Source organism: Dermochelys coriacea, chromosome 6, assembly GCF_009764565.3.
Source record: "Dermochelys coriacea isolate rDerCor1 chromosome 6, rDerCor1.pri.v4, whole genome shotgun sequence".
NCBI lineage: Eukaryota > Metazoa > Chordata > Testudines > Dermochelyidae > Dermochelys > Dermochelys coriacea.
In genome coordinates this window covers 116,195,720-116,221,916 of record NC_050073.1, presented here as the reverse complement: position 1 = coordinate 116,221,916, position 26,197 = coordinate 116,195,720, and the positions used below count along the sequence as shown (strand labels likewise).

Here is a 26,197-nt window from a genome sequence, read left to right as displayed (position 1 = left end):
TTTCATGATTTTTGGGGGCCACACCTCCGATTTTTGAACACTTGGAGTTGGCAATTTGGATGTAGCAAGAACAGATTAGTGCAAATGAATTAATGTGGTTATCTGGAAGATATTTTTAGAAATAAAATGAAAAATGGTACCCGAAGGAAAAAAAAAGAAGATAAAATGGTTTATCAGCTTGGTCTAAAATTGAGAAATTGGTCTCCCCTGGAGATTTTAATTCTGGGTAGGGGAAATGGTTCCATAAATTCAGTAGTGATAGGTTCTTCAGTCCCTCCCGCTGTACGAGGCAGAGTCCAATGGTTTTGATTGACTGGGATGACTCTCCAGATAACTCCACTCATGTAAGAGCCCCTCTAGGGAGTTGCTTCTAGTTGCAGTCTGGTTCTTCCTGTGGTTCTGGGGATGAGGGGTTGTGATCTCTGCCAGCCCTACACATGATGCAGACTACTTCACTCAACTCCCCACTCCTGCATATCAATGGACCACCCGCAGGCACAGGAGTGGGCGTGGCTGCAGAGGTTGCAGTCCCTGTCATACTACCACACCCCTATATAGATAGTACCTGCCATTGGGATTGGTCATATGTGTTTAAAATACCCTTGTCCATAAGTGTTTGTAGGATCACAGTCTATAATCACAGTCCAGAACAATTTCATTACTTTAAATTGTTTGGCTCCACATTTACACCAGTATAGATGAGGTCAGAATCTGGCCCTTAATATATATATATGAAACAAACTCTGCTTCGGTGTAAAAGTGGGCAGAACTCCTATTGCTTTTGCTGGGACTAGCCCCTGAGCTGAATCTGATGACACTTTGTTCATTGATAGGCACTGTGGTCCAGGGGATAAGGCACTTGGCTGGGCATGAGAGCTGGATTCTCATGCCAGCTCTACCACTGATTTCCTGTGTGACCTTGAGCAAGTCACTTTCCCTCCCTGTGCTTCGGTTTTCCCTCCCACCCTTTGTCTGCCTTGTGTATTTTATCGTAAGCGCCTCAGAGGAGGGACTGTCTTTTATGAAGTGTGGACAGCTCCTAGCATAATGTGGCCTGATCTCAGTTGGGGCCTTAAAGCACCACTATAATATTACTAATTGTATGGCAATTTGCAGCCATAAAGAAGACTAGGAAAATGGCTGAATTTAACATTCTGTTGTATTTCCAGTTAGCGCGATTTAAAGTACTTTTGCTGCAACAACAGCAGCTATTGTTTAGCCCAAAACATTTCAAATCAGGTCTTTCTTTGTGAGACGTTGCAGCATTAAGAATGAATTTCTTATATGACTATGTATCCTGATTAACCAGCAGATTTACTACAACTCTGTTCAGTTTCTGTGCTGTCCTGAACTGTGTGCAACTTCTGGATGTTTTGTCTTTCTCTCTGTACAATCACAGGCTCACACCAGCTTCTGGAGCACATAAACTAGGTGCTATGTTTATTGAAGCTGGCCCTAGTGCAGTAGATTTTTCACAGGTGTGTCAGTCTGGATTGTTAGCCTCAGTGCTGAATTTTCTGGCTCTTACGGGTTTTGAGTTGCTTAAGTATGTATTTTTGGTAGTTAAATTCCTATTTCTATAGATCTTTTTCAATTAAAAACAAAATGTAGATTCATGTCTGAGTTGATGCATCAACTGGACACCTAGGACCAAATTCTCAACAGATACTTAGGTACTGCAGAGATAGGTTGGTATAATAGCCTAAATACAGATACTTGACATGCCATGAGTGTACATATGTGAAATACCTGGGGAGCGCTCCATTAAAATGCACTTGTATCCTGCCCTGGGAATAAGAACATTCACCCCTGAACTGGTACTGTGGGGAGATGGAGCCTCTTAATGGCTTAGAATGCCCATTGGGCCAAAAACTGCAGGGCCTGACCTCCCACACTGGGCTCATCTTCTAGTTGGTCTTCCTGCTGGACTGGAAGTGTCATCTCCCACCAAGTATCCCCACCAGCAGGTTAGCTACAGGAGGGACACTGGAGGCCCTGACAGGCTGCTTTACTCCAGTTGGCTTGAGTACTGCACTGGCAGCGCGTGGTTCTCCCTCCAATCTCCAAGGTGTCCAGTGTAAAAGGGGCAGGCCTGTGGAGTAACTTGCTCACCCTCCTGAACGTTATGCCCCCTTTTCTCCATGTGCTCCCACGCTGCCAGAGAATAAACAACTATGGACTTGTGCTATTTTCTCTCCTAGAATGAAATGGAACCCCTCACCACAGGCCTGTAGTAATAGAAATGTGCTACAGTTTACACCCCATCTGCTTGGGCAGCTGTCTATCTACAACTTTGCCATTTGTGTAAGCAACAGAGGTTCTACTTTTGGGTTTCCCTGCAGCCTCTGCACTCCATCTCCGCTGGAGTATAGGGGCTGCAAAGCCAATAAATCCTGGGCTGGGGAATACCCCTGGGGTAAGAGTGATTCCCTGATGGATCCAAGCCAACCTGATGGTCCAGGCTGTTGGAGCAGGGCATATGTTGGAGTAGCCTTGGGCTACATGAGTTTATAGGAGATTATTCCCGTCCCCAGCTGACCCCAATATCCAAAGGTGGCTTTAAGCTTCTGGTTCCTGCTCTGAGTTCAACTGGAATGGAGCTGCCATCTGGAAGCAGAACAAGCCTTAATGAATTAAGCATCACAACAGGCTTGGGAAGTAGGAACATATTCTCTCTATTTTACAGGCAGGAAAGCTGAGGCAAAGTGAAGTGATGTGGGCAACGGGAAATGGAGTCATGAAGTCTGCTCCTGGGAAGGAGAACTGTGCAGCCACATGAGTGTGTCTCATGTTCCTTAGGGATGTTTCTCTTCAGGATCTGCATTAGCTTCAGCAGCTGCAGAACTTGTGCAGGTTACGCAGTTCTGTAGAAGGTGCTGGAGTGAGGGTTTGGCCTATGAAATGTAATTACAATGATCAAGACATTATGGGCCTGATTTTTCACAAGTGCTGAGTACCTGCCACTCCAACTGAAGTCAGTGGGAGCTGGAGATGCTCCAAAATCTGAAAAATCAGGCCTTAATTGTGCATTTACTGTTGCTATTTTTAGACTCTCTCTGTTTTATTCCTTTAAATGAAATTCAGAAAACAAACCGCAAGCTATAAAAGCAGAAATGGAGGCCAGTGATGGGTCACATTCTGCTCCCAGGTACACAGATACTTCTCCCTCCTAATAATGCAGCCAATGATTTCAGATCATTCTCCTGCTTCTTATAGCAGAATGACTTTGATAAAGTCTGACATGCAAACAGCCTGCCATGTGCTTTCAGAGTGGATGGTCTTTTTTGATGGCTTAAATGAATCAAGTGACTGAGATTTAAAAATCAGCTGCATTAAACACAATGATTTGGGTTTTCCAAAAAAACACAAATTTCTGTAGCATTAGAATTACGCACCAGAAGCAAACCCTAATATTGCGTGTGGCCCTGTTGCTGGAGGCAACTGCATATAGTAGACCAGATCCTGGTCTGTGTTCTAGCTGCTTTGCTCCAGCAAATCCTGCCCTCTGAGGATTCCCCTGCATGAGGAAAGCCTTGGGTGGTGCAGAATTATTAGAGTGGCTCCCATCCATGCTCCTAGCAAAGGGATATGGTTGCGGAGAGGGGTATGGATGGGGTGTCTCTAAATCCCCAGTGATTTAGATGGATGATGATTTAGACTGATGATGGAACAATCCTTAGGGACTGTTGGGAACTTGTACAAAGTAGAGCAGCTCTGAGGTGAATGTGATGAGGTATACAAACCCACACTGAGCAACAAGGGGTTAAGGAACTACTCTGGGCTCAACCAGCCCTGCACGGCTACATCTGGAGCAAATGTACCAACTAGAAAAGGAGCTAAAAGACAGAAGAGCTGCTCATTTGGGGGCAAACCAGGAAGGAGAACAGATCTGTTACCACAGCTCTAGGGAGATGAGCTGAGGGAAGGCAGACTGTCTCCCAAAACAACTGCCTAAAGGCCTGAGAGCAAGGAGGGCCTGCTGCAGATAAGCATTGCCCTCCTATGAACTTTGGACTGGATTGATCCCCTTTATTTTTATTTGGACTACCCCAGCAGGGAAAAGCCTTGGACTGAGCTGGCCCAAGAGGTTGGGCCATACCCTAGGAGGGGGCAGTTGCCCTCACACTGCCTTACCACAGATGACTATCTTGGGGGAGATGGTCAGAAGTGACCCAGGGAGGGCTGCCTTAAGCCTCCACAGTTGTCAGAGCTCTATTCACCCTCAAAGGGCCCTGGGTTGGAGCCTAGTGAAGTGAGAGGGGCCCTGGCTCCTCTACTAACAAACTCCCTACATGTCACCAGCTTAAGCCCTATCCACTAGGCAGCACTCCCCTACCAACCAATCTTGAGTGACGGCCATCACTACGACTAAAAGAAAATAAAAGTCTAGTGAACTGTAGTTCACAAGTGACAAAGTTGTCTCTGAAAATGAAAACCCATGTGAAATTTTTAAATGGGAGTCAAACCTCAACTTACATCACATGACATGCCCCAGGTTTGAACATGTTAAGGGGTGTTATGTGCTTGCATGGCAAGTTATACAGCTATATTTCATGCAACTTGATGTTCACTAGTGGAAAACAATCTCCTATGCCACATACATGAGTCTTATAGCTGAATTTACTAATATTAAATTTGTTTTGGGGACCAAAAACAGCAACTGTGTGTAACCCTAAAACTTGGTGAAGGACATGAAAAATAATTCAGTAACATTGAAATACTTCAGTACTAGGTGGTGCAAAGATCAGTCTGTTCTCAAATCTAGCAAACAGTTGTTCAGTGACTTGCACAATTTTTAAATAGTTCAGTATTAATTGAGATTAAGTCAACCTACCTTTACAAAATAATAAGGTGTGTGTGAGATCTTAGAAAATACCTGGATGAAAAATGAGTGAGCTGTGAATACTGTTAGTAATCAGAAGCCTGTTTTGATGTTGTATCTGTTTAACTTTGGTATAAATTCAGTAATATACATGGATTTTGAATGGCGTGGTTCAGTATGAAATAGCAGACATGATACTTTTAAATTTGATATTTTAAAAGCGAAGTTAGGAGGGCCTGCTACAAACTGATTAAGTCAACAGAAAGACTATATTCGCTTCAGTGGAGTTGAAGAAGGCCTGTAGTGAATATACATCTTTTCTATTGCCATTACCTTTAGAATAAATCCTTACAAATATATATCTAGTTCAGATTATATTTCTAACAGAAGTTCTGCATTCAGATGTAAAATATAAATAGAGTTGTTTGCAGCACAAGATGGGTATAAATATAAAGTTTATTCAGTATAGTGTTTAGAAAAATAAGTTCACATCATCTCAGAATACAAATAAAACACTTACTGTCCAGGCACAAAACCCCTATTACAGTACACAAACATACATACCTTAGTTCTCTTTGGTTGGGTCATAAGCACAAAACATTTGAGGATAGGCTTTGTGTACTATCACCTAATGGTGCAATAAAGACTTCTGGTTATTCTCTATTCTAATGCATACATTCTGTAAAGATTTCATCTTTGTTGTAAGGCACAATAAACCCATATTGATTACAGAAATAACTGGTTAGTTCTGGACAAACAGTACATGCAGCAAAAGAATGGATACCCTTTAAATGTGAATCCTGAAAGCCAATAGATTCACATGCTCCTTGACTGCAGAAATGTAAGAAGGTAGTTTTAAATCATATGAAATGTACAAGTTAGATATAAAATATCTTCAAGATAGGATTTCTAAGAGATATAGGAAGACTTCGGGTCTCCTTTCTAGTAAAATTTCACTATTTTGTTTCCAGAGTTTCAAAATGATTAATATTTTAATGCCTTAAGATATTTATTGATCATGAAGACTCTATGACACATGCCTATTGGAGTTCCATACACTTGTTTCATATGAAGCAGAAGGGATACATCTTGTACTTTTGTCATGAAAGGTACACAGGCACTGGAAAGCTATGCACAGGGATTTTTCCAAGCAGTCCACACAAATTTGGGCCAAATTCTGCCCTCTGTAATGTCTCTGCTATCAATAGGGTTTTATAGGGCTTGAGGACAGAACCTAGCCCTTATTCCTCCCCATGGATTTGTGGTATTCCCAATGCTCACAGCAAAATCTAAGCTGTCATTTAAAAAAAAAAATGGTTCTAGCCCTTCTGATTGGAAAAACAATTTTCTTAATGTGAATCAATGGAATTCTTTCTTCCTTAGTTTACAGACATGGTGAAACAATAACTCTAAGAAGTATAAACTGCCCCATTAATTTCAATAGGGTGTTAACTTGGAAATCTAATTACTACACTCTGAATAGATCAACCTTGTTAGTTATTTCACTTTATATTGGGCCAAATTCATACCTGGTATAACTACCATGAAACGAATGGGCCACAGACTGAGTCAGTGTACACTGACATAGCTCCATTGACTTCAGTGAAGTTTCTGCTGATTTACAGCAGCTGAGGATGTCCTAATTGTGTCTATGCACATGCTTATTCAGTATGGTTGGATTCAGTTGAAAGGACACTTCACAGGAATAAGATTGCAAGATTTAATGAGGCAACTGACTGGATGCTCTGCTACATAGATGAGCCTTCTGGTTCTCAGCAACATCAGGGTGAAATTAAGAAAAATAATAATTTGTTCAAAAACTTTACATTTTGAGGGAATTTGCTTACTAAGCTTTTCAGCACATTTCCCAAACATTTCTACAGAATCTGGGTCAAAGATTTAGCAAAATTTGGCAACATTTCCCATACAATTTCCAGTGGACTTAGCTCCGATGTCGTGAGCTGTAGCTCACGAAGTTTATGCTCAATAAATTTGTTAGTCTCTAAGGTGCCACAAGTACTCTCCTTTTCTTTAGGTCACTGTGCACTTTACTACCTATAGATGGCCATGGTGTGATGCCAAGCTGCCTTTCACTTTACAAGTCAAAAGTATAGCATACATACTTCATATGTAAAGTTTACACGATTCTTTATACCCATCCACATTAAACAGATGAGGGGAAAAGAAGGGTATTTTATGCTTGAGTGAAATATAAATATGTCTTCCATTTAAACAAGAGAACATCACAGTAAAGACTAAAGCTGAGATTTTCAAAGCTGCTTACGGACTTTGCCTATTTACAGCAGTTGAAGATCTGGCCCTAAGTATTCTAAAGGGCTATGTGTACTGTGTAAAGAAAGGAGGTGGTCTGCTTGTCTGGGCAGTTATGCAAGGACCACATAGTAATAAACTGACCTTATTTTGCCGTAGGAGTAAAAATACTATTTAAATAGCCGCTATAAAAACACTGTTGGGCAATGACACTTTGCATTGTGCATATGTATCTGCAGAAAACGTGAGGTTATATTAGATCATATGGAGGAAATGACACTTATTTTTGATGGGGGAGAGGGGTAAAGAGAAAATAAATTACTTGCTTTCTGGAAGACTAGAATAGACTTATCTGACTCTGTCCTGATCCATTGCTTTATGTACATTTTGCACCCCCTGCTGTCCCTACATTGTGTAGAACGGGCAATACTCTTGTTAAAGTACAGACATTCTGAGATATGCCACCACTGTTATCACAAATACCATTTTCATGTCAACCACACGGCATAGCCAAGTATTCAGAGCCTCAGTAACATAATTAATACAAACAGAAAAGTTACCAGCAGCATGTGTGCTGGCAGAACAGCATAGCAATTCTATTATAATATCTGATTGTTTTAACAGCTGAGAAAGTTATCTGAAATATTCACTAACTTCCCCCTAAAGACGGTTTGAGCTTTGCAGAACAAAACATAAGGCTCAGAACATTTCTAGAGCCACACACAGCTTTCAATCCATGCATACAATTTCCATTCATGTAATAATAATACACAATAACATATGGTGTTTCTACTCTTCAAACAATAACAAATTAATTCTCGCAAGATTCTTGCAAAGTGGATAATTATTATTGTTATCCTCATTTTATGTATGGAGAAACTGAGGCAGGGGGATTATGTGACTTGTCCCAGGCCATAGATGGTGTATGCGAGGTGCTCAGATACTACAGAGAGAACAGTGTCAGAGCAAAGACTAACAAATTTATTTGAGCATAAGCTTTCGTGAGCTACAGCTCACGAAAGCTTATGCTCAAATAAATTTGTTAGTCTCAAAGGTGCCACAAGTCCTCCTTTTCTTTTTGTGAATACAGACTAACATAGCTGCTACTCTGAAACGGAGCAAAAATTGGAACTCTTAAGTCCCTGACTTCCAGCCTGCACTCAAAACCACACCTCATGTCAGTGGAGCATGCATGCAGACTCAGGGCAGTTGATGGCTCCAAGTTTTGTTTTTAATAATAATAAACGTTTTAAATGGCTTGCTTTTAACAACATTTATGCAAGTCAGGGAGGTAGCCAAATGGCTAGTTGCTTTATTTTCTCCATATACTTTGGAAAGCCTCAATGACCTCTTTTTACAAAACATATACTTCCTTCCTGCCCCTTCCCCCAGACTTGGGCTGCAGTGTTGAATGGAATGATTCTCTGCTCAGCTTAGAGGTTCCATGCTGTTACTTACAAGAATAAATTGTATGCAATATAGTGCAAAACAACAGTGAGGCTATCCTAGTGTCACACAGCACATGGAAAAAGCCCTTCCTTTAAAAAATTTAGATAGACCCAGTTAGCTATCAAGACAGGATGAGACAGGGATGCTCCTGGACAGAACTGACATTATCTCTATTTGCTTTCCTTTATATTGTTTTTGTCTTTTTTACAAAAGATGTTCTACATCAGTTCATGTCAGGCCTGACTGAAAGTCCATTGAAGTCTCTGAAAGCATTTCTACTGATTTCAATGGGCTTTGGACCAGGCCTTTCAGGAGGATTAATTCATGCTTTAAGTACTGTTTATATTCACATTAGAGTTAAAAAAAAAATCAAAAGCAAGTAGTTCTTTATAGATCTGCATTATTGTTAAAGCTTAAGGTTGTGCTTTTTCATGTTAAAAAAAATCCTATAGACAAATGGTGAAATCTGCTCCATTCGTATGGAGCTTGAGTGTTGTGAGTGGAGTGCAGAGGGCTAGGGAGCTGAAATCTTTCCCCAACTCAGAGCCAGCAAATACTGCCACTGCACATCTCCCTCAAACCATTAGGGGTTCTTGTTGCAGCCTATGGCCCTGTTGAAGAAAGCATCCCTTTGTTTAGGAAGGGCACATAAATACATGTTTTGTGCATTCCTGAATCAGGGCTTCTGTGATGGAACAGCAGCTACAACCCCTCCACACCAGTTGCATGGGGTTTTGGGGCCAGTGGAACCTTGTAATATAGAACCACCTTCCCTGGCCTAGCCCATCATAGCTGTCCATACTGGTCTATGTGAGGCTTTTCTTCATAGTTGCTCTGCCCACTGTACCTTTGTGGACCCTCCCTACAGGACTTAAATGGTGCAGAGGGCCAAACTCTGGCCCTCCACACAACTGACAAATTTCACCCAAAATGACCCAGAGACCAACTTGTCTTACTCAGGAAAGTAGACACATTGACTTCAGTGGAGCTACTCACAAGAGTAAGGCTGGCAGAATCTGGCCCTGAGGATGGATAATTGCACACAAGTGTTTTCATTCCTCTTGCCACTGTGCTTTAGTAACAAGGATATAAGGCCACTAGGAAGAAAGGCACGTGGAATTCTGTAAAAATACATTTAACTAATTTGAAAATTACTAAGTAAACAAAACATAACAAAAAAAAACTCCAAACACAAAGATGGGAGGGAAAAATGTCCCAGTCTTGCAATAGTGGGAGTTCATTTTCTAGCTTCAGTGTGATTAACATTGTTCTTTTAGAGTCTATTGATAAAACTCATCACTTGAAAATCCTACAAAAAAGTAAAACCTTGTTGAAAATAACTGTTTACTTCCTGTTCAAACGATAAAAATAAATTAAACAGTCAGAAAACATTTCAATGCACTGTATCTAAAGTGAAAGAGACCAACATAAACCATAAATAAAATCCATTGTACTAATAAAGTCTCCTTTATAATAACTGAAATAATATTTACATTCATACTGGAGTGAAAGCTTTAGAGTTGCATAATTAGAGTTTCAAATGCGCACCCCGCCGCCCTTCCCCACTGAACTGGCAAAATGCTAGTCATAACATTTAGAAATCTGCAAAAGTCTGAAGCAAGATTTTTGGGATGAACAGAAGTCTGCTGGAAAAAACAGCAATAATATTATTTGCAATTGTGTTTAGTTTCTTAACCTCAAACACCATGAAAGTAGCTTGTGAGGTATCGTCTGTTTCCTTAAAATCTGTTCAATGCCCATGGACTAGAAGTAAACAACAAAGACTGCATTGTTTCTACCTTTTTATAAAGATATTTCATTTTCCTAGCTAATATTAGGAGTGTATACTTATTTATGAAATTAAGTTGTGGCATGAAGACTCTAGTTAAACTATTGGGGTTATACTAGCAAACCAGAGCAATGCGCATCTGCTTGGTTGTTTAGCTTGTATTTCTTCTAACCTGCCTCCCTTAGTCTGGTTAAAAGAGCATATTGCATGCAAACAAAATGTGGCAATCTAATTCCATTATTGTAGATTCCCATGTACTTTAATGCAGATTATTCAAATGTTCTTCTGTTTTGAACTGTATTAGCATTTTCTTTAAATGAGAAAAAACGTGGTGCTTTTTAGGGCCTCATGAGGAGACTTATCTACTGAAACCAAAAGCAAGAAAAAGTTAAAAATCTTGCATATCTTCATCCATCTGAACTGTCTGGAGTTTGGCAAGCTCTTTTTTGTCCGTTTCCAGTTCTTCACAGACCGTATCAACCATATTACTCATAACATATTTGGATTTTGGGTCCAGCATCATTAAGTTGCTGGTTGACTTACTCTCAGAATTGGATAAGAAATTCTCCTTGACATCAGGTGCTGACTGCAGAACTAACCTGTGCTCTCTGACAAAATCCGGATGAACTTGTGCAGATGGATGACTGACATGGTCTCCAGTTGCAGAAACTATTTCCCCAAGTGCAGGCTGTGCTGTAGAAATTGACATGAGATCTTGACTGGTAATGAGGGAACAGTTCTGAAGAGTTGCATAGTTACTGTTGTTGATTGATATCACAGTAGATGTATTTGTTACAGATGCTGACATAGACTGACTCTCTGAGATACCAGAGTTCAGTTCTGCAGCATTTAAAAGAGAAGGTGGAGCTAGGGAAAAATTATGTGAGGGAGTTACATTTACTAAGGAGGAAGCCATGGACTGGAGGCCTCCACCAGCTACATTTTCAGAAGATACGTTTACATTTAGTTGTGCATTCTGACTGACGGGCATTAACTGAGAAAACACAAGGCTTCTTTCCAATCCTTCTTGTTTAACAGATCCTATTGCCTGACCTGAATTGGGAACTGTATACACCACTGCACTGGGAGCAAGAGGGCTAAAGAAAACCTTTCCTTGCTGCACTGTTGAAGAATCACTTGTAAAAGTCCCCCCATCTGATGTACTTGGATTTATTGAAATGTTACCTAGGAAAAAAAGAAAGTATAGATTATAGTTGATGGGAAGTTGTGTAATGATGCAAGTTATTCTAGTATATGCTTTGGTCTCCTCAGTTTTAGGAAATTTAAGCTAGAACTATAGGCAACATAGAAGCAATATTCTTTGGAGTATTTTAGAGAACATTAGGTATGAATGAATGAAAGCTCTTGAATATACAAATTACTTCTGAACTGAGAAAAAAGTTTCTGATATGTTAACACCTTTCAAGCTCTCACTGAGTGGCCAAATAGTCCATACCCGTGTGATTAAAATGAACACGATTTGGCCTTCCTTAGTAGCTACCACTAGATTTCCATCAAAGAATAGAAACATAAAAAGCTTCTAAGTAAAGACAGTTCAATGACAGACTAAAATTACACATGGAAAATTATAAAAAAAATCTCATGAAGTAAGTGACTACTGAGCTAAAAGCTAAGAGTGTAACCCTGCAGAGACATGTTCAAAATAATACCTTTCACCAGGTTTTCTTTTTGCCAATTTAGTATTCAAAAGTGTCTTATTTTGTCTATCAACACTGATCCTTTGAATACATTTCTAAGAGCGCAGTCCTGCCACTTTTACTCACGTTGAATAGTACAATACTCAAGCTGGATTCTCCCATTAAAATCCATAGGACTTCTTGTGAGAGTTAGGAGCTACTCAATGAGCAGAATTGGACCCAAAGTTGGTTATACAGCGAGTCCAGTAAGAGTCATTATTATAACATGTCTCTATGGACAAGATAAATTGGCTGTCAGAGCTGTTTCCACCTTTCGACATCTCCAATTCTCCACCTCTTGCCGGAAACTATTAGAATGATACTTGTAAGGGACTGTAATTGGTTTTGGAGATACCTGTTTTATAACATGTACAGCACATAGTTACTTAGGGAGTGTTTAAAATGCGGACTCTTTACCTCCCCCTTAGTTTTCATTAGCTAATATTTTCAAGATGCTCCTAGAGACTTTTTTTTGGTTACCATAATTATTTCTGCCCAATGAATACACTAGAAAAATGAAGGAAGGAAATTGAAAGTTATGTAGGAATAAGTTATAAATAAATTATAGCAGCTTGCTTAAGATAGCATGGAATGTATTTCACTATGAATACAAAACCAATTAACCACTAGTCTCACAATTTAAAAACAGCTAAACAGTAAACACGGAGGTTTCTGATTTTCCTCTACCCTAGAATCCCCACTGCGGATTCATCACACTCTGCCTAGTCAGGTGTCCTCTCTCTAATGTGGGAAAATGCTGATTGTTCCTGATAAAGGTTTACACAGCTTCTTAAGGCTGTCCAACACTCTTTCAGGGAGAGAAATTTCTTCCTCACCTTTGCTGGCTGTCAGCCTATGCCTTGGAACATGTACACTAATGGCCCTTGTAATTTCAGATAGTATTCAAATAAAATATCTAATCTTTTTTTAATCTCACTAAGTTATTTGTTCAATAACTTCCAATGACAGTGAGTTGCATAGCTCAGAATAATATCGGTGCTGATTTATAATTTCCATCCTGAGTGTCCATCCTTCATTACATTCCTCTTTACTGGAAAAATAATTAACTCCTTATACACTCCTTATACTCAAACAGGCTAAAACGCAGTACAATTTGATTGTTGTTATATTATTCATGGTCCTTGCTATTACACAGAGATTTATATTTGGTTTAAACATTTTCCTAACAGCAAGATGCTGAAGATTAATAAATTATAGGATAATTCAGCTTTGTATTTACTTTACTTTACCCACATCAAAATAATGATCCAGAACTAGATTTGCTTTACACAGATTTTCTCCCTTACTATCCAGAAAAATCAATCCCTAATGAATGTTAAGGCAACCTCTAAAATAATCTTTTGAGAGGAGTTCATATAGTCGGTATGTTAATCCACGGTAACATACATTTCCCTAGGGCTGTTACCTTTACCCAAAACATCTTAACATTTTATATCTACAAGGAATCACATATTTCTATGATTTCTCTTTAGATTAGTTGTTCTTAATTATAGGATAGATAGATTAACAAGCACAACTGATCAGTCTAGTTGTGCCTGTATATTTAGTGGCTTTAACTTACTTTTACAAAATGCTTTGGTTAAAAAACAGTACAAAAAAAAGTTCATACCCCACATAACTTGATCTTTGAGAATCGAGGCAACTGATTGTTACAGGGAGATGTTGTAATGTATGATTTCATGTACTGCACATTGCAGCTGCCAGGACGCTGTAACCATACACCACTGCACAAATATTACACACTATTAAAGATGAAATGTATTCCATTTCCCCCCCAAAAAAGTCTTTACTTTAGCAAACAAAACTTTTACCTTGTGAAGCTGCTACAGAAACAGGAGGCAGCTGCAGAGGAGAAAACCCGATGCTTCCATTAAGCAACTGGCCATTTGTTCCTGAATTGGGGATCTGGACAATGCCATACTGGTTTATTTGGACAGGAGCAGTAAAAGTAACTACAGACCCTCCATCTTGAGAAGCAATAGTTTGTATGCTTTCCCTTTTCACCTCAGTGCTTGGTATTAACCCTGGAAACGAGACAGGTACATTACTGGGACTGTATGGTGTTGGTGTGGCTGCAGAGTTAGACACAGAAGCCTGGAGGATTTTGAAGTCCTTGACATCTTCAGAAGAAGACACTAATATGTCAGTGATTGACACTCCATTGCTCACAGCACTTGAAGTTGTTTTGGGTGGATTTAAAGTTACTGTCTGTGAAGTCCCCATGTTGAGACCATTGAGGATTACTCCATTGGGTCCCTGAAGAAAAGAGCTCCCATTAAGAAAGACAGAAGAAGTACTGGCAGGCACTAGGTTTCCATTCAGCAAAACACCAGAAGAACTTAAAGATATTTTTGTGTTTCCAAGCTGCTGCATGTACACTGGCTCCATGTGATTGGGAAGGCTTAGGCTGGTAGCTCCATCGGACGAGCTGGGGAGTGGATGTGGAGATAAATCCTCCTGTCCCTTACTGGATTCGTCTTCTGTGCTAGGGTTGCCATCTGACTCACTATGGGGAAAGATGGAAATACGGTATTTCATTACAATGACATTATTCATAGGTTTTAAATCCAGATGGGGTCACTATGGCTATCACAGGCCATAAAACAATATCCAGCTATGCTTACTGTTTGCATTTGGTTTTTAAAGCAAGCCTTAAGTCCATTTAAGAGACAGTAAAGGTTTTTTTTTTAAAAAAAAAAAAAAAAAAAGGTAAAGCCAATCATGAGTAGTGTGAAACTTTACAGTCTGGATTGAAGACCTGTAAGTATATTCTCTCTCTCTCTGGTCATCTACCCAAAATAATAAAAGGGAACTGCCTCAGGGCTATCTCTTTGCCTGCTAAATTGCCCTATGGAATGATGTGCGCATGTATGAAATCCAGCAAGCCCAGGAGCAGCCATTTGGTAAGTTATACTGTGCCTTGTGGCAGCTATAAGAGGTAAACCAGGGTCCCAGTGAGCACTGTTAAACCCTGAAAGTATCTACTGTCTCCTGTTAAATAAAGCCAAGCTCACTGGACTCACTGATATTCTAAAGGGGTGACTGTGACCACCCCCAAATACCTCACACCCGGTTGCATTTCTTAAATGTCTAGATCTATCATGAAGACTCCATTCTGTTCCAATTTCTCCTTTCCCAAGAGAGGAAAGTGACCCACGGGAACCTTAATTTACAAAAGAGAAAAAGAAAATATTCCAGACTTCCCCCGGGGCTGGTGAGGGGAATCTATTGTGGTTGCATAGAGTATGATCACATGTCCTGGTATATGGTTAATTTTTATCTCTGAAGAATGGGATTACCCAGACTGCCACCAGCCTTTAAAAGCAGCACTGCTTTGATTTATTAGTTGAGACCGAACCTAACAGTTTGAGAGAGAGTGACTCATGGAGGCAGATCCAGAGAGGGCTCCAGCCCAACTCTGCCTCCAGGTGCTTGGAAATGAAAAAGAAGGGTGCCTCTTTCTTCTCTCTTTTGTGCAGGGGGCCAATTAATATTGGAAAGGATTTGGTGATCAAAACCTCCATAGAACACACCCAGGAGTTTTCACCCAGGGAAGATCTCAACAACCTCCCCACAAGCCTTAGGGGTTGAGGTGTTAAATGTGCTGTGTACCATCTAAATCCCCCCTTGTCCTGCCAACCCGCCAGTACACAGGTTCCCTCTGTTTCTGAGCCACCCAGGGCTTGGCTTTTGCTGACTTGTCTGCTCTTGAGTGCATTTTTCTTTCTTTCTTAGTTTTTGTTGTTGTTGGTTGCTCTGTCTCTCTCAACAGCCATTTGTCCCTTTGATGTATCCCGAAAAAGGGGGGTGGGGGGGGGGAGAAGAGGCCTGGATCAGCACAATCGCGCCCTTGGTTGAGAAATGCCTTGAGGCCTGTTTCTGCCCACAGCCTTTGGAAAGGAAGGAAGGGGGCTGGAATGTGGCTTGTATGCAGGGAGGTCACCTCCACCTGGCCGGCTGAAGGCGGTGGATTTCCCCCTAGCGGCCCCACTCCCAGCCCCCATGTCTCCTTAGCCCACAAAGGAGCAACGTGTATGGAGCCAGGGCTGTGCCTGTATTCACTGCCCCAGAGCCAGGGCAGGGCTTCCTGGGCACAGGCACAGAGCTGGGGAGCCTGTTGTTGAGTCAAAATCGCAGGGACACAAGTAAAGGGTGAAGAACGGGGGAAAAAACCAGCTGACGGGGGGGTTAGAGCCCCCCCCCCCCGCAACAGTCTATGGACTAAGCCCCAGCCAGCGCCAGGAGACCCAGTCGAAGGAGGCCCGTGGGAATCTTCCCATTGACTTCACCCGGCTTTGGATCAGGCCCGGTGGGAGCTAAGCGCCCGCGCTCCCCGCTAGGATCGCAGTGAAACCCGAGCCGAACCCGCTCAGAATCAGATTTCAAAACAGAGCAGCGGCTACAAGACGCCCCCGCCCCCACGACTTTAAAAACTCGGCAAATGATTAACTCTGTCAAATAAAGAGCTGCCCGACTCCCCCGAGCATTGCACAGCCCAGGCGGGCGCAGTGTCTGCTGCCCGTGCGGGTGTGTGGGGGGGGGGGGAGGGAGGGAGGAAAGAGGAGCTGTGATTTTGAGAGCGGGGTGTGCGTGTGTTGGGGGCGGGTGGCGGGGGGGGGCACTTAGCAACTTCTCAGCCGCGATCACCCGTTGCGTGTGAGTTGGGGGAAAGTCGCAGACCTGCACCGAGTTGGTTGCAGGAAACTTCCCGGCGATCGCACACACACACACACACACAGAGGCTGGGGTGGGGGGAGTGCAGGGACTGTGTGGCTCCGGGGAGAAAGTGAAAGTGGGGGGGGGGGGAGGAGGAAGAGGAGGGGGAGACCCGAGCTCCGGTCCGGTGCCCAGTCCGCGGGCCGGCCGGGTGGGGGTGCGTGCAGGAGCAGGCTGCCGAAGGTAAGCGCCATGTTTGCACGGGAAGAAAGAGCCCGGAGCGGGCGGGCGAGGAAAGTTGGCGCTCACCTTTTGGACTGGGTCTCGGAGGGGTTGCGGTCCCGCTGCCGCCGGTTCTTGAACCAGTTGCTGACCTGGGTGAGGGAGAGCCCGGTGATCTTGGCCAGGTTCCGCTTCTCGGCCGGCGACGGGTACCGGTTCTGCTTGTAGAGCTCCTTCAGCGCGTTGCGGGACTTCTCCTTGAAGCAATACACCGTCTCCTCGCCGTCCCAGATGGTCCGGGGCAGGGGGAACTTCCTCCGCAGCCGGTACTTGTCCACCGCCCCCAGGGGTCTGCCCCGGGCTCGCTCCGCCTCGGTGTAGCGAGCCTTGTACCACAGCTCCTGCAGCAGCGGGTGGTTGGAGGAGTCGAAGCTGTGGCCCTCCAGGATGCTGTAGAGCTCCGGGTAGATGCCCTGGTGGAAAGCCACCAGCGCCCGGGCTTTCATGAGGCTCTCGTTGCCACGTAGCAGATCGCTCTGGGGCAAAGACCAGAGGAACCTGGCCAGGCGGTCCAGGTTCCCACCTTGCTGCAGCGCCTCGCAGACACAGGCTACATGATCCGGGGAGAAAGCCAGGGGGGTCTGGGAGGAGGAGGAGGAGGGAGAGGAGGAGGAGGAGGCGGCGGCAGCATGGTGATTCCTGGCCAAAAGTTCAGTGTGGAGCAGTATCGGATCCGCAGCTCCCTCCTCCCCAGCCGCGGAGCCTGCTTGCTCCATGGGGAAAGGGGCAGCAGCCGGCGGGGGCGGCGGTGCAGGGTGGAGGGCTGCCCTTTCCTGGGGCACCGTGCCTGCTTCGGAGAGGATTTCCATCACATTCTCTTGCTTGATCTCCACCGCGCTCGGGAGCTTGTCCGTGGGGGAGGCAGAAGACATGTTCCCCCACCCCCCCTTTCTCTCTCTCTCTCTCTCCCCGCAAAGTCCACTCCTGCTTTCGGCTGGATCTAGCCGATCAGGTTTCCTCCCGGCCACGCAGTAACCATTAAGATAGCTGCTGTAGCAAAGTAGTGTAAACGGATCGCTCCTCTCCGCGGCTCCCCCAACGTGACTCCTCCGCTTGCCGCATACTATATGGCACAAGCAGCCTGCAGGCCCAGCCGAGCCCACTCATTGGCCATTTCACATTTTGGGGGCGGAGGATCCGCGGTTTCTATAGAAACCGTCAATCAAACTCCTGTATTCCTCCCCCCTCCAGCTTGAAACACCTATACCTGAAGTTAGAAAGGGTTGATGGTGTTTTGTTTCTTCTTTCCTCTTGTGTTTGTTAGTCAGGTTACTAAAAGGACGTCTCAGCACTATAAAGCAGGGAATTTCATCATTAGCAGCGCAAAGGAAAGCTCATCACAACGATTATTAAACAGGGGAGAAAGTCACCTTTTAAAATGAGTTGGCTAAACTAGAAATATAAACCAGAGAACATGTTGCCACTGCAGAATTACAGCATATGCATGTGGAGATGGGATCATTTATTTATTTATTTATTCCTCTGACCCCCTTTAAAACACAGCAGCTCCTCAAGAAGATTAAACAGTAAAAAAAAAAAAAAAAATCCAAGATCAAATGGGATTGTGAAAGATCAGGAAGAATCTGATACAAACACTTAAATGAAGCGTCTTATTTTTCAAATGTTAAAGCATATACTATAAATAGCGTGGCATAAATACACAAAACATGAAAGAAATGAAACTATACTCCTAACCTTAAATCACCCAGAGTTGGCCAGTAAAGTAAGATGGACATGATACAGCCAGGCAAATAAAATATCAAAGCAAAACGAGTAATCCCTGATGATGAGCAGCAGAAGCTGATCCAAACACTTGATTATAAGAGCGACTAGGTTCAGTGCATGGGCAAGAACAAAGTTTATCTGCACAATGTACATTCTTTTCTATCCTCTTTTTACATTTTGTACTATTATTCATTGATTCTATTATCTGTTGACAGCATAAATCACAAAAGCAAGTTATTTTAATCAAGAGAACCCCAGGATTTAAATAAAGTCATAATGGAGTGTGGTTTATTATTTATGATAAGTACCAAAGAAAATAGAAAAGAGTCATCAAATGCAAAATTTTAAAAATAGCCCTTTCCTCCATTTTAATGGTTTGATCTATCAATTTCCCTACCTCTCTACACTTCATACAAATAGCAGATTTGAGGACATGCTGTATAGCACCTGAAATTCTTCCCTAAAAAGAAAAGGAGTACTTGTGGCACCTTAGAGACTAACACATTTATTTGAGCATAAGCTTTCGTGAGCTACAGTTCACTTCATCGGATGCAGTGATGAACTTCATCCGATGAAGTGAGTTGTAGCTCACGAAAGCTTATGCTCAAATAAATGTGTTAGTCTCTAAGGTGCCACAAGTCTCCCTTTTCTTTTTGCGGATACAGACTAACACTGCTGCTACTCTGAAACCTTTCCTAAAATGCTAAGTGTTGAGTATAATAATCAGTTGAATATTTTGTACAGGATAAGACTGAAAAGCCCTGGACTTTATAAGGCTGCATCAGGCTTTCGGTAGATATTATTGTACCGTATGTCTGTCTCTACACTCCTGCTGTGTTATTGATTTGCATTCGGATTAAAATGCGCATGAATGACAAAATCTTGTTGGTTTTTTTTAAATCATCTGTACCCTTTTCTCACCAGAAGGGACGGGGAGAGACGCTGTGTATGGCACAAACACGACGCCCAACTGACTGCCTTTTTACCCCCCCCCCCCTTCCCACAAAGCACATGAGCTTAGCCGTGTCTCTGCAGCGGCAGCAGCAACACTCCTCCGAGCGGAACGGTTGCTCTGCGGAGTTAAAGCCCGGCCGGGCCCTGTTTGGAGTGACAGTGCTCTGAGGAGGGAGGGGTGGGAAGGAGCTGGTGCCTGGCGGGAGCGGGGTGGAGGCGACCATGGATGACCAGGGCTGCCCGCGGTGCAAGACCACCAAGTACCGGAACCCTTCCCTGAAGCTGATGGTGAATGTCTGCGGGCACACGCTGTAAGTGCCGCCGCCGCCGCTGCACGCGGGCCCCGGGGAGGAGGGGGCCTGTTGCCATGGGGAGCCTCGAGCGCAGCTAGCCCCTGTCCCGGGAAACGTGCCCCCCCCCCGGTGCTTGGGGCTGCCGCCAGGGGGAGAGGCCGCTGTTGTGCGGGGGGGATTTATCACTACGCCAAAAGCATTCCGGGGTGTGGGTGTGAAAGCACCTTGCCCACGCTGGGGGAGAGGAGCAGGCTCAGGAGTGAAGCTCCCAGGTCCCACCCGGGAGGAAGGAGCTGTGGGCAGTGGTGTTGCTGCTGCTAATGTGTGTGTGATGGGGGATTGCTGCCACAACTGTGTGTGTGTGTGTGTGTGTGTGATGGGGGGTAATATCACTGCACATACTGCTGCCTGAAGGTCCCAATTCCAGGGCCAAGGGACTGTGAAGACTCTTACACTCAAAGCAGCTGAGCACTCCTGTCCCTGTTATTTTATTAGTTGTCCCCTGGAATTTTTTGGGTATCTAGGTCCTGTGGATCCCCTTTTAGGCTGGGGGGGATCCTTTAGCAGTGGATGGGCTTCGCCCGCCCACTTCCCGGATCCCAATAAGACTCAAAGCAGCTGAGCATCTCCACCCTTGGGAAGCGCTTGGTGGGTATGAGCCCAGTTATTTGCTTCCAGTATGGTTGCAATAATTTGATGGGACGCAGGTGCATTTTGCCTGTGTGTTTGTCCCTTACTGTACTGCAGGCTTTCAGATTGCAATAGCTTGTCCCCTATTAACTCTAATTTCTCAGCCCTAAATATGGGTGTGTTTTTACTTCTGGAGGATTCTCAGTTAAAACTAGTCTCTGAGGAGTGCTGCTGTGTGCAAAGGGACTTCAGTTTACCTTTGCAAAGAAAGGCCTGAAAGCCAGCAATGAATCCTGTTCAGTGCACGCGTTGTTTTAAAGTCCAGGTGGTTTGGCAATAAGATGCTATGTTGTAGGTTAGCGTTCGTGTTTGAAACTGGAAGCTCCTACTGGCTATAAAATTCAACTGGGTTTGTAGCTGTTTTGTGACGTTACTGTTGTCTGTCTTTCATGGGTTTTGACATCTCGGGAGTAATAGCGCAACAGACTTGGCTGCTCTGTATGTATGCTATTGTGAAGCTATTTCTCGCAAGACTGTTGGTTCAGCTTATAGCACTCAGACTATGTAACCTTATTTTCAGTCACACCTTTTTATGAAAAGGTACTTTTTTGCGTGGGGGTTGTGTGAAACTTTTCATGCTTAGCACAATATTTAATAAAATCTCCTCGGTTGATGTCTGAGTTGGGAAAATAGGAGAAAGCACTTTCGTCGGCTGCTTTTTTATGTGCACTTGGGTGAGTGTTGTTGTTGTTGTTTTTTTTTTTTAATTGGGGTTTTAAAAGTTGGGCGCAGGTGCAGCCCTGAATGAGGAATACATGTGCTGATTTGTTGGAAGAACTTTGGTTTGGAAATGACAATATTACGAACAATTGAAATCATGATTAACTCAATTAATCATTCATTGCACCTTAATGTTTTCTCAGATACACCTATTTGAGGAATCATTCTTGCTAGTGACTGTTGTTGGTTTAGGAGATTAGTTTGGTTGGTTGTGTGGATCTTTCATAATTTTCATGCAAGTTTATAGCGTGAATCTATGGAGAGGTTGGATCTACTCATAGAATGTCAGGGTTGGAAAGGACCTCAGGAGGTCATCTAGTCCAACCCCCTTCTCAAAGCAGGGCCGATCCCCAGATCCCTAAATGGGCCCTCTGAAAGATTGAACTCGCAATCCTGGGTTTAGCAGGCCAGTCCTCAAACCACTGAGCTACCCCTCCCTACTTGAGTGAACACTAGTGAAAGCTTTTTACTGCAATAACAACCCTCCTCAATTTTTCAACTCACCACTTTTCTAATGGATATAAAATTTTAAAGCTAGAAGTCTAACAAACTCAAGTAATTATAGCAGATGTACACGTGACCTGAATATGTTAAAAGGGCAGGATTTGGATGGTTTAATGTTTTGTTTTTGTTTTAAGAAGCAAAACTGTGTCCATCTGAATATATCTGTTTCCTGGTTAAGTCTAACTAGGACTGCCCAGGCCTGGTTAGTACTTGACTGGCAAACTTTCAAGGGGGAAAAGGGAGTCTGTGAAACATGCTTTTGTGGTGCAGTAGATTATTGCTTGTAAACTTCAGACACTGCATTTTTTCTATACTGGTTCTCCAGTAAAAGCATAAACCGGTGAAATGTTATATTTTTTATATTTAGTATCCTTTTTCTGTAATTTTAGCTACACATAGGCACTCTTGCTGAAAATAATAATTTATGCATGCATAGTAATTTAAAAAACAAAAACCCTATCTGTTGCCTGAGGTTGTGCACAAATGCAATATGGGCTTGATTCAGCAACGCTTATTGCTACTGAGGAGAACTTACTCAAGTGAGTAAATGCTATTGATAATGTGAAGTAAGGGTGTCAGAACTGTGTCCTATATAATCAGTGTGACAAATCTTTAGCTAAATGCACACTTCCACTAAATAATAGATTACATTATAACTATACACCACTGCACACTTCAAGTAAAGGCCAGAGTAAACAGGTGAGCTTTTGCATTGTGTTTTAAAAGCTCAATCATTGCAGTGCAGGGAAGTGAAATACAGAATTGCAGAGCCTCTACTGAAAGCAACTCCTTAGCTGGATGAATCTAGGGATGTTAGTGATGATGTATCAGCTGACCTCAGCTGCTGTGGCAGCGCATGGAAGGAGATGTTGTCTCCTGAGATAGCTGAAACCAAACCATTGAAAGATTCCCCATGTAGAACTGCTGTGCAACAATGTAAAAACCCCAACTGTAAAGGTTCTTGGATTTTGTTATGGTGAGCGTTACGAAGCCGGGAGTCCCAGGTGTCCTTGTGAAGCTAGAGCTGCCAGAGGAGCATGTTGGATTGCTGCTGCCCTTGTCACGTTCACATTTGTGTTGTGGGCCTCCTTGTGACTATTAAAATGGAGAGGGTACAACACTACCTGGCTGGTTGTGGCAGAACTGTGGACTAAGTCATTACTTCTCTAGCTCCTGTGATTGGTGCTCCACTCGCTTCTTTGACTGTATGTATTTTCAGGAAAGCACTAGTTACAGCCACTGAAGAAATATTGCAACTGTTGGAAGAAAAAATAGGTGTATTTACTACTTTCTCATTATGGTAATCCACCCAAAAACCAATGGAGAAGGTCACCTGGCCTTGTCTGCATTAGGATTTGGAAGGTGTTGGCTAACGTGCTAACAGTTTTTAGTGTAGACAAGGCCTTTAACACATGTTAAATTTATGGCATCCAGATCCTAATCTAGACAAGGCTAAAGAGATTTGCAACTTTACCAACTACTTACTCTTGTTCAAAACTATCCAGGGCTGTGAGGGATCCCTATCTCTTTCAGAACAGGCCAGCACATTCCAGTTTGACACTGTGCCCTACTGCAGGGATTCTCAATGGTTTTTCTTTCTGAGATCCCTGCAACATGCTATAAAAACCCCACAGCCCACCTGTGCTACAGTAGCTGGTTTTCTGCATATAAAAGCTAGGGCCGGCATTAGGGTGTAGCAAGCAGGGCAGTCGTCTGGGGCCCCGTGCCACTGGGTCCCCCACAAAGCTACATTACTCAAGCTTCAGCCTCAGCCCCAGGTGACGGGGCTTAGGGACCGGGCTTCAGCCCCATGCAGTGAGGGTTTGGCTTTGGCTTTCTGCCCTGGGCCCCAGCGAGTCTAATGCTGGCCCTGCTCGAGGCCTCCTAGGGGGCCCCAGACCCCTGGTTGAGAACTACTGCCCTACAGTGAAGCATACTTGCAAGAGGATAAAGTTAATGTCAATGTGGGAATCTGATCTTTGAATTTATTGGCTTGCATTGTAACTGTAAACTCCCCACCTTGTTGTGGCACAAATGTGGCCTTTTCTCTCCCTCAATATGTGGTAGTTTAATATTGCATTTTTATGATCACTTCTATGTTAATAATCTTGTTTCTGAGGGGTTGACATTTTAGTAGTTTCAACTTGTAACATTTTGTCACCAGGTTGGAAGCCCAGATGACAGCCCTGACAATGATGAGACACCACTGACCCAATCAGTGGGGGAGCTGGGGGGAAAAGAAAGGGGTAATTGGTCACACAGTCTGTGTTAATATGCTATTGTGGCTCCGAATGAATTGCATTCTGAGTTAAGGTTAGTCTAGTGCCCTTTCGCTTTCCTGCTCAAAATCATTACATTATGTGTGGTCCTTGATCAGGTCCCAGGGTTTACATACCATAATCCTGATCCTGCAACTGATTATGTATGGGCATATCCCTGTACATAGTTCCTTGGAAGTCTGTGGGTCTCTGTAGAGTGTGTCTATGTGCAGTTGGTTGCAGGATTGGGGCTTGTGTATGACATATAGGCACACTGAGATAAGCATGTGTGTTAGCCTTCTGTCACAACTTTCATTAGTGGATAAATGTCAAACTTTAACTGCTTGAATTGCTTGATTACAGGATGACTGAGCTGCCAATGTGATGCAGCTGTGAAAAGTCCTAGGATGTATCAGGCAAGGTATTTCCAGTAGAGGCAGGGAAGTGTTAGTACCCTTACACAAAGCACTGGTGAGACCTCATCTGGAATACGGTGTGAAATTCTGGTCTCCCATTTTAAGAAAGATGAATTCAAGCTGGAATAGGTGCAGAGAAGGGCTACTAGGTTGATCTGAGGAACGGAAAACCTGCTTTATGAGAGGAGACTCTCAGAGCTTGGCTTGTTTAGCCTAATCAAAAGAAGGCTGAGGGGAGATATGATTGCTCTCTCTAAATTCATCAGAGGGATAAATACCAGGGAGGGAAAGGTGTTATTTAAGTGAAGCATCAGTCTGCACACAGGAACAACTGGCATCAACAAGTTTAGGCTCAAAACTAGATGAAGGTTTCTAACCATCAGAGGAGTGAAGTTCTGGAACAGCCTTCCAAGGGAGCAGTGGGGGCAAAAAACCTCAATGGCTTTCAGACAGCTTGATAAGTTTATGGAGGGGATGGTATGATGGGACTGCCTATGATGGTGTGTGGCCTATTGGTGACTGCCAGTAGCAAAAATCCTCAACTGCTGGATGGGGAGGGCTCTGAGTTACTACTAGGGTGACCAGATAGCAAGTGTGAAAAATTGGGACGGGGTGGGGGATAATAGGTGCCTATATAAGAAAAAGCCCCAAATATTGGGACTGTCCCTATAAAATAGGGACATCTGGTCACCCTAGTTACTACAGAGAATTCTTTTCCAAGTATCTACTTGGTAGATCTTGCTCACGTGCTCACAGCCACGCAGCTTAGAGGGAATTTAGGTTATGAATCTATTTCAGGAGTGGGTGACGTACTGTGGCCTGCAATGTGCAGGTCAGACTCCATGATCAGGATGGTCCCTTCTGTCCTTAAAGTCTGAGTCTATTATGAGAATGTGTGTGGATTTATTAAAAAATTAGTTTCCTTAGTTGTTGCTTGACCAATATTATAGACTCTGTAACTAAGTAAGAACTAGTGTGTGGTTGTGGAGTTACGGTAAAGTTTTATTATCCTTTTCCACTATAAATCTTGTCATGAGGATGGGAGGATGATAAATGGGCAGTAAAAACTTGCTGCAAAATGAAAGTTGACATAGAAGTACTCAGTCCAAGAGTAAGGAATGCCTTTTAAAAAAATAAAAAAGCAGAAAGGGTGGCCTTCAGTAATAAATGTGCAAAAAAAAATTAAATGTTTGGCTGAAAAGATGATTTTTGGGGAAAAAGAAGTGTGTCCAATTGAAGGAAGGAACGTCCATTAGAGTTTACAGGGCACTGGTTTCTAAGGTGCACTGATGGCTTTGCCTTTCTTTTAAAAAATTTAGTCAAGAAGTGCATTAAAAAGCCTCTGTGCATGCATGAAAATTTGATTGCTCTGATGGCTTCTAATGTGTTTTTTGGAGTGTGCAGAGGCGGGTGGTGTGTATGTTTGCCAATGGAATTTTAATCCACCTTGCTTCATTTGAGACCATGAATTATCTTTTGCTCTGCTTTCTTGGGTTTCATTGCTCAGACTGAATTTTAGTGGGCAGGTTAAACATATCTTACTGATATGCTTACATAAAAAAAGGAAAGGTAATTCATCCACCAAAAACTTCATTAAAAGAATGTTAAGGTTGTTACCACAAATGGGATCAGGTAAAGAAAGTTACTGTT

General features: G+C 43.1%; 2 protein-coding genes across 9 annotated transcripts in view; one reads left to right on the top strand and one right to left on the bottom strand.

Moving 5' to 3' along the window:
* Window positions 1–5,263: 5,263 nt before the first annotated feature.
* On the bottom strand, window positions 5,264–18,080 carry SIX4 (SIX homeobox 4). Its single transcript, XM_038406210.2, has 3 exons — window positions 17,015–18,080; window positions 13,861–14,555; window positions 5,264–11,516 (listed from the first exon to the last, which is right to left on the bottom strand). Exons 1-3 carry the CDS (start codon window positions 17,857–17,859, stop codon window positions 10,720–10,722), a joined length of 2,337 nt encoding a protein of 778 aa, XP_038262138.1. The 5' UTR covers window positions 17,860–18,080; the 3' UTR covers window positions 5,264–10,719.
* A 1,633-nt stretch (window positions 18,081–19,713) lies between these two features.
* The window catches only part of MNAT1 (MNAT1 component of CDK activating kinase), a 198,458-nt gene continuing 191,974 nt past the window's right edge, over window positions 19,714–26,197 (top strand). For 4 of the 8 annotated variants that reach the window (XR_006282364.1, XM_043517618.1, XM_043517620.1 and 1 more), the window contains exon 1: window positions 19,822–19,977. Coding sequence is in view for 6 of the 8 variants with exons in the window: in XM_043517618.1 (XP_043373553.1) it covers window positions 19,889–19,977 (89 nt within the window). In the remaining 2 variants the exon portion in view is untranslated. Of the gene's footprint in view, window positions 19,978–26,197 lie in introns of all 8 variants that reach the window. The other 4 variants (XR_006282365.1, XM_038406548.2, XM_043517621.1 and 1 more) reach the window with 2 other exon arrangements.

Coding starts and splice junctions, on each gene's coding strand:
- SIX4 (XM_038406210.2), bottom strand. CDS start 17,859: ATGTCTTCTGCCTCCCCCACGGACAAGCTCCCGAGCGCGGTGGAGATC. Junction 14,556..17,014: donor TCCGAGACCCAGTCCAAAAG/GTGAGCGCCAAC, acceptor CTTTCCCCATAG/TGAGTCAGATGGCAACCCTA. Junction 11,517..13,860: donor TTCTGTAGCAGCTTCACAAG/GTAAAAGTTTTG, acceptor TTTTTTTCCTAG/GTAACATTTCAATAAATCCA.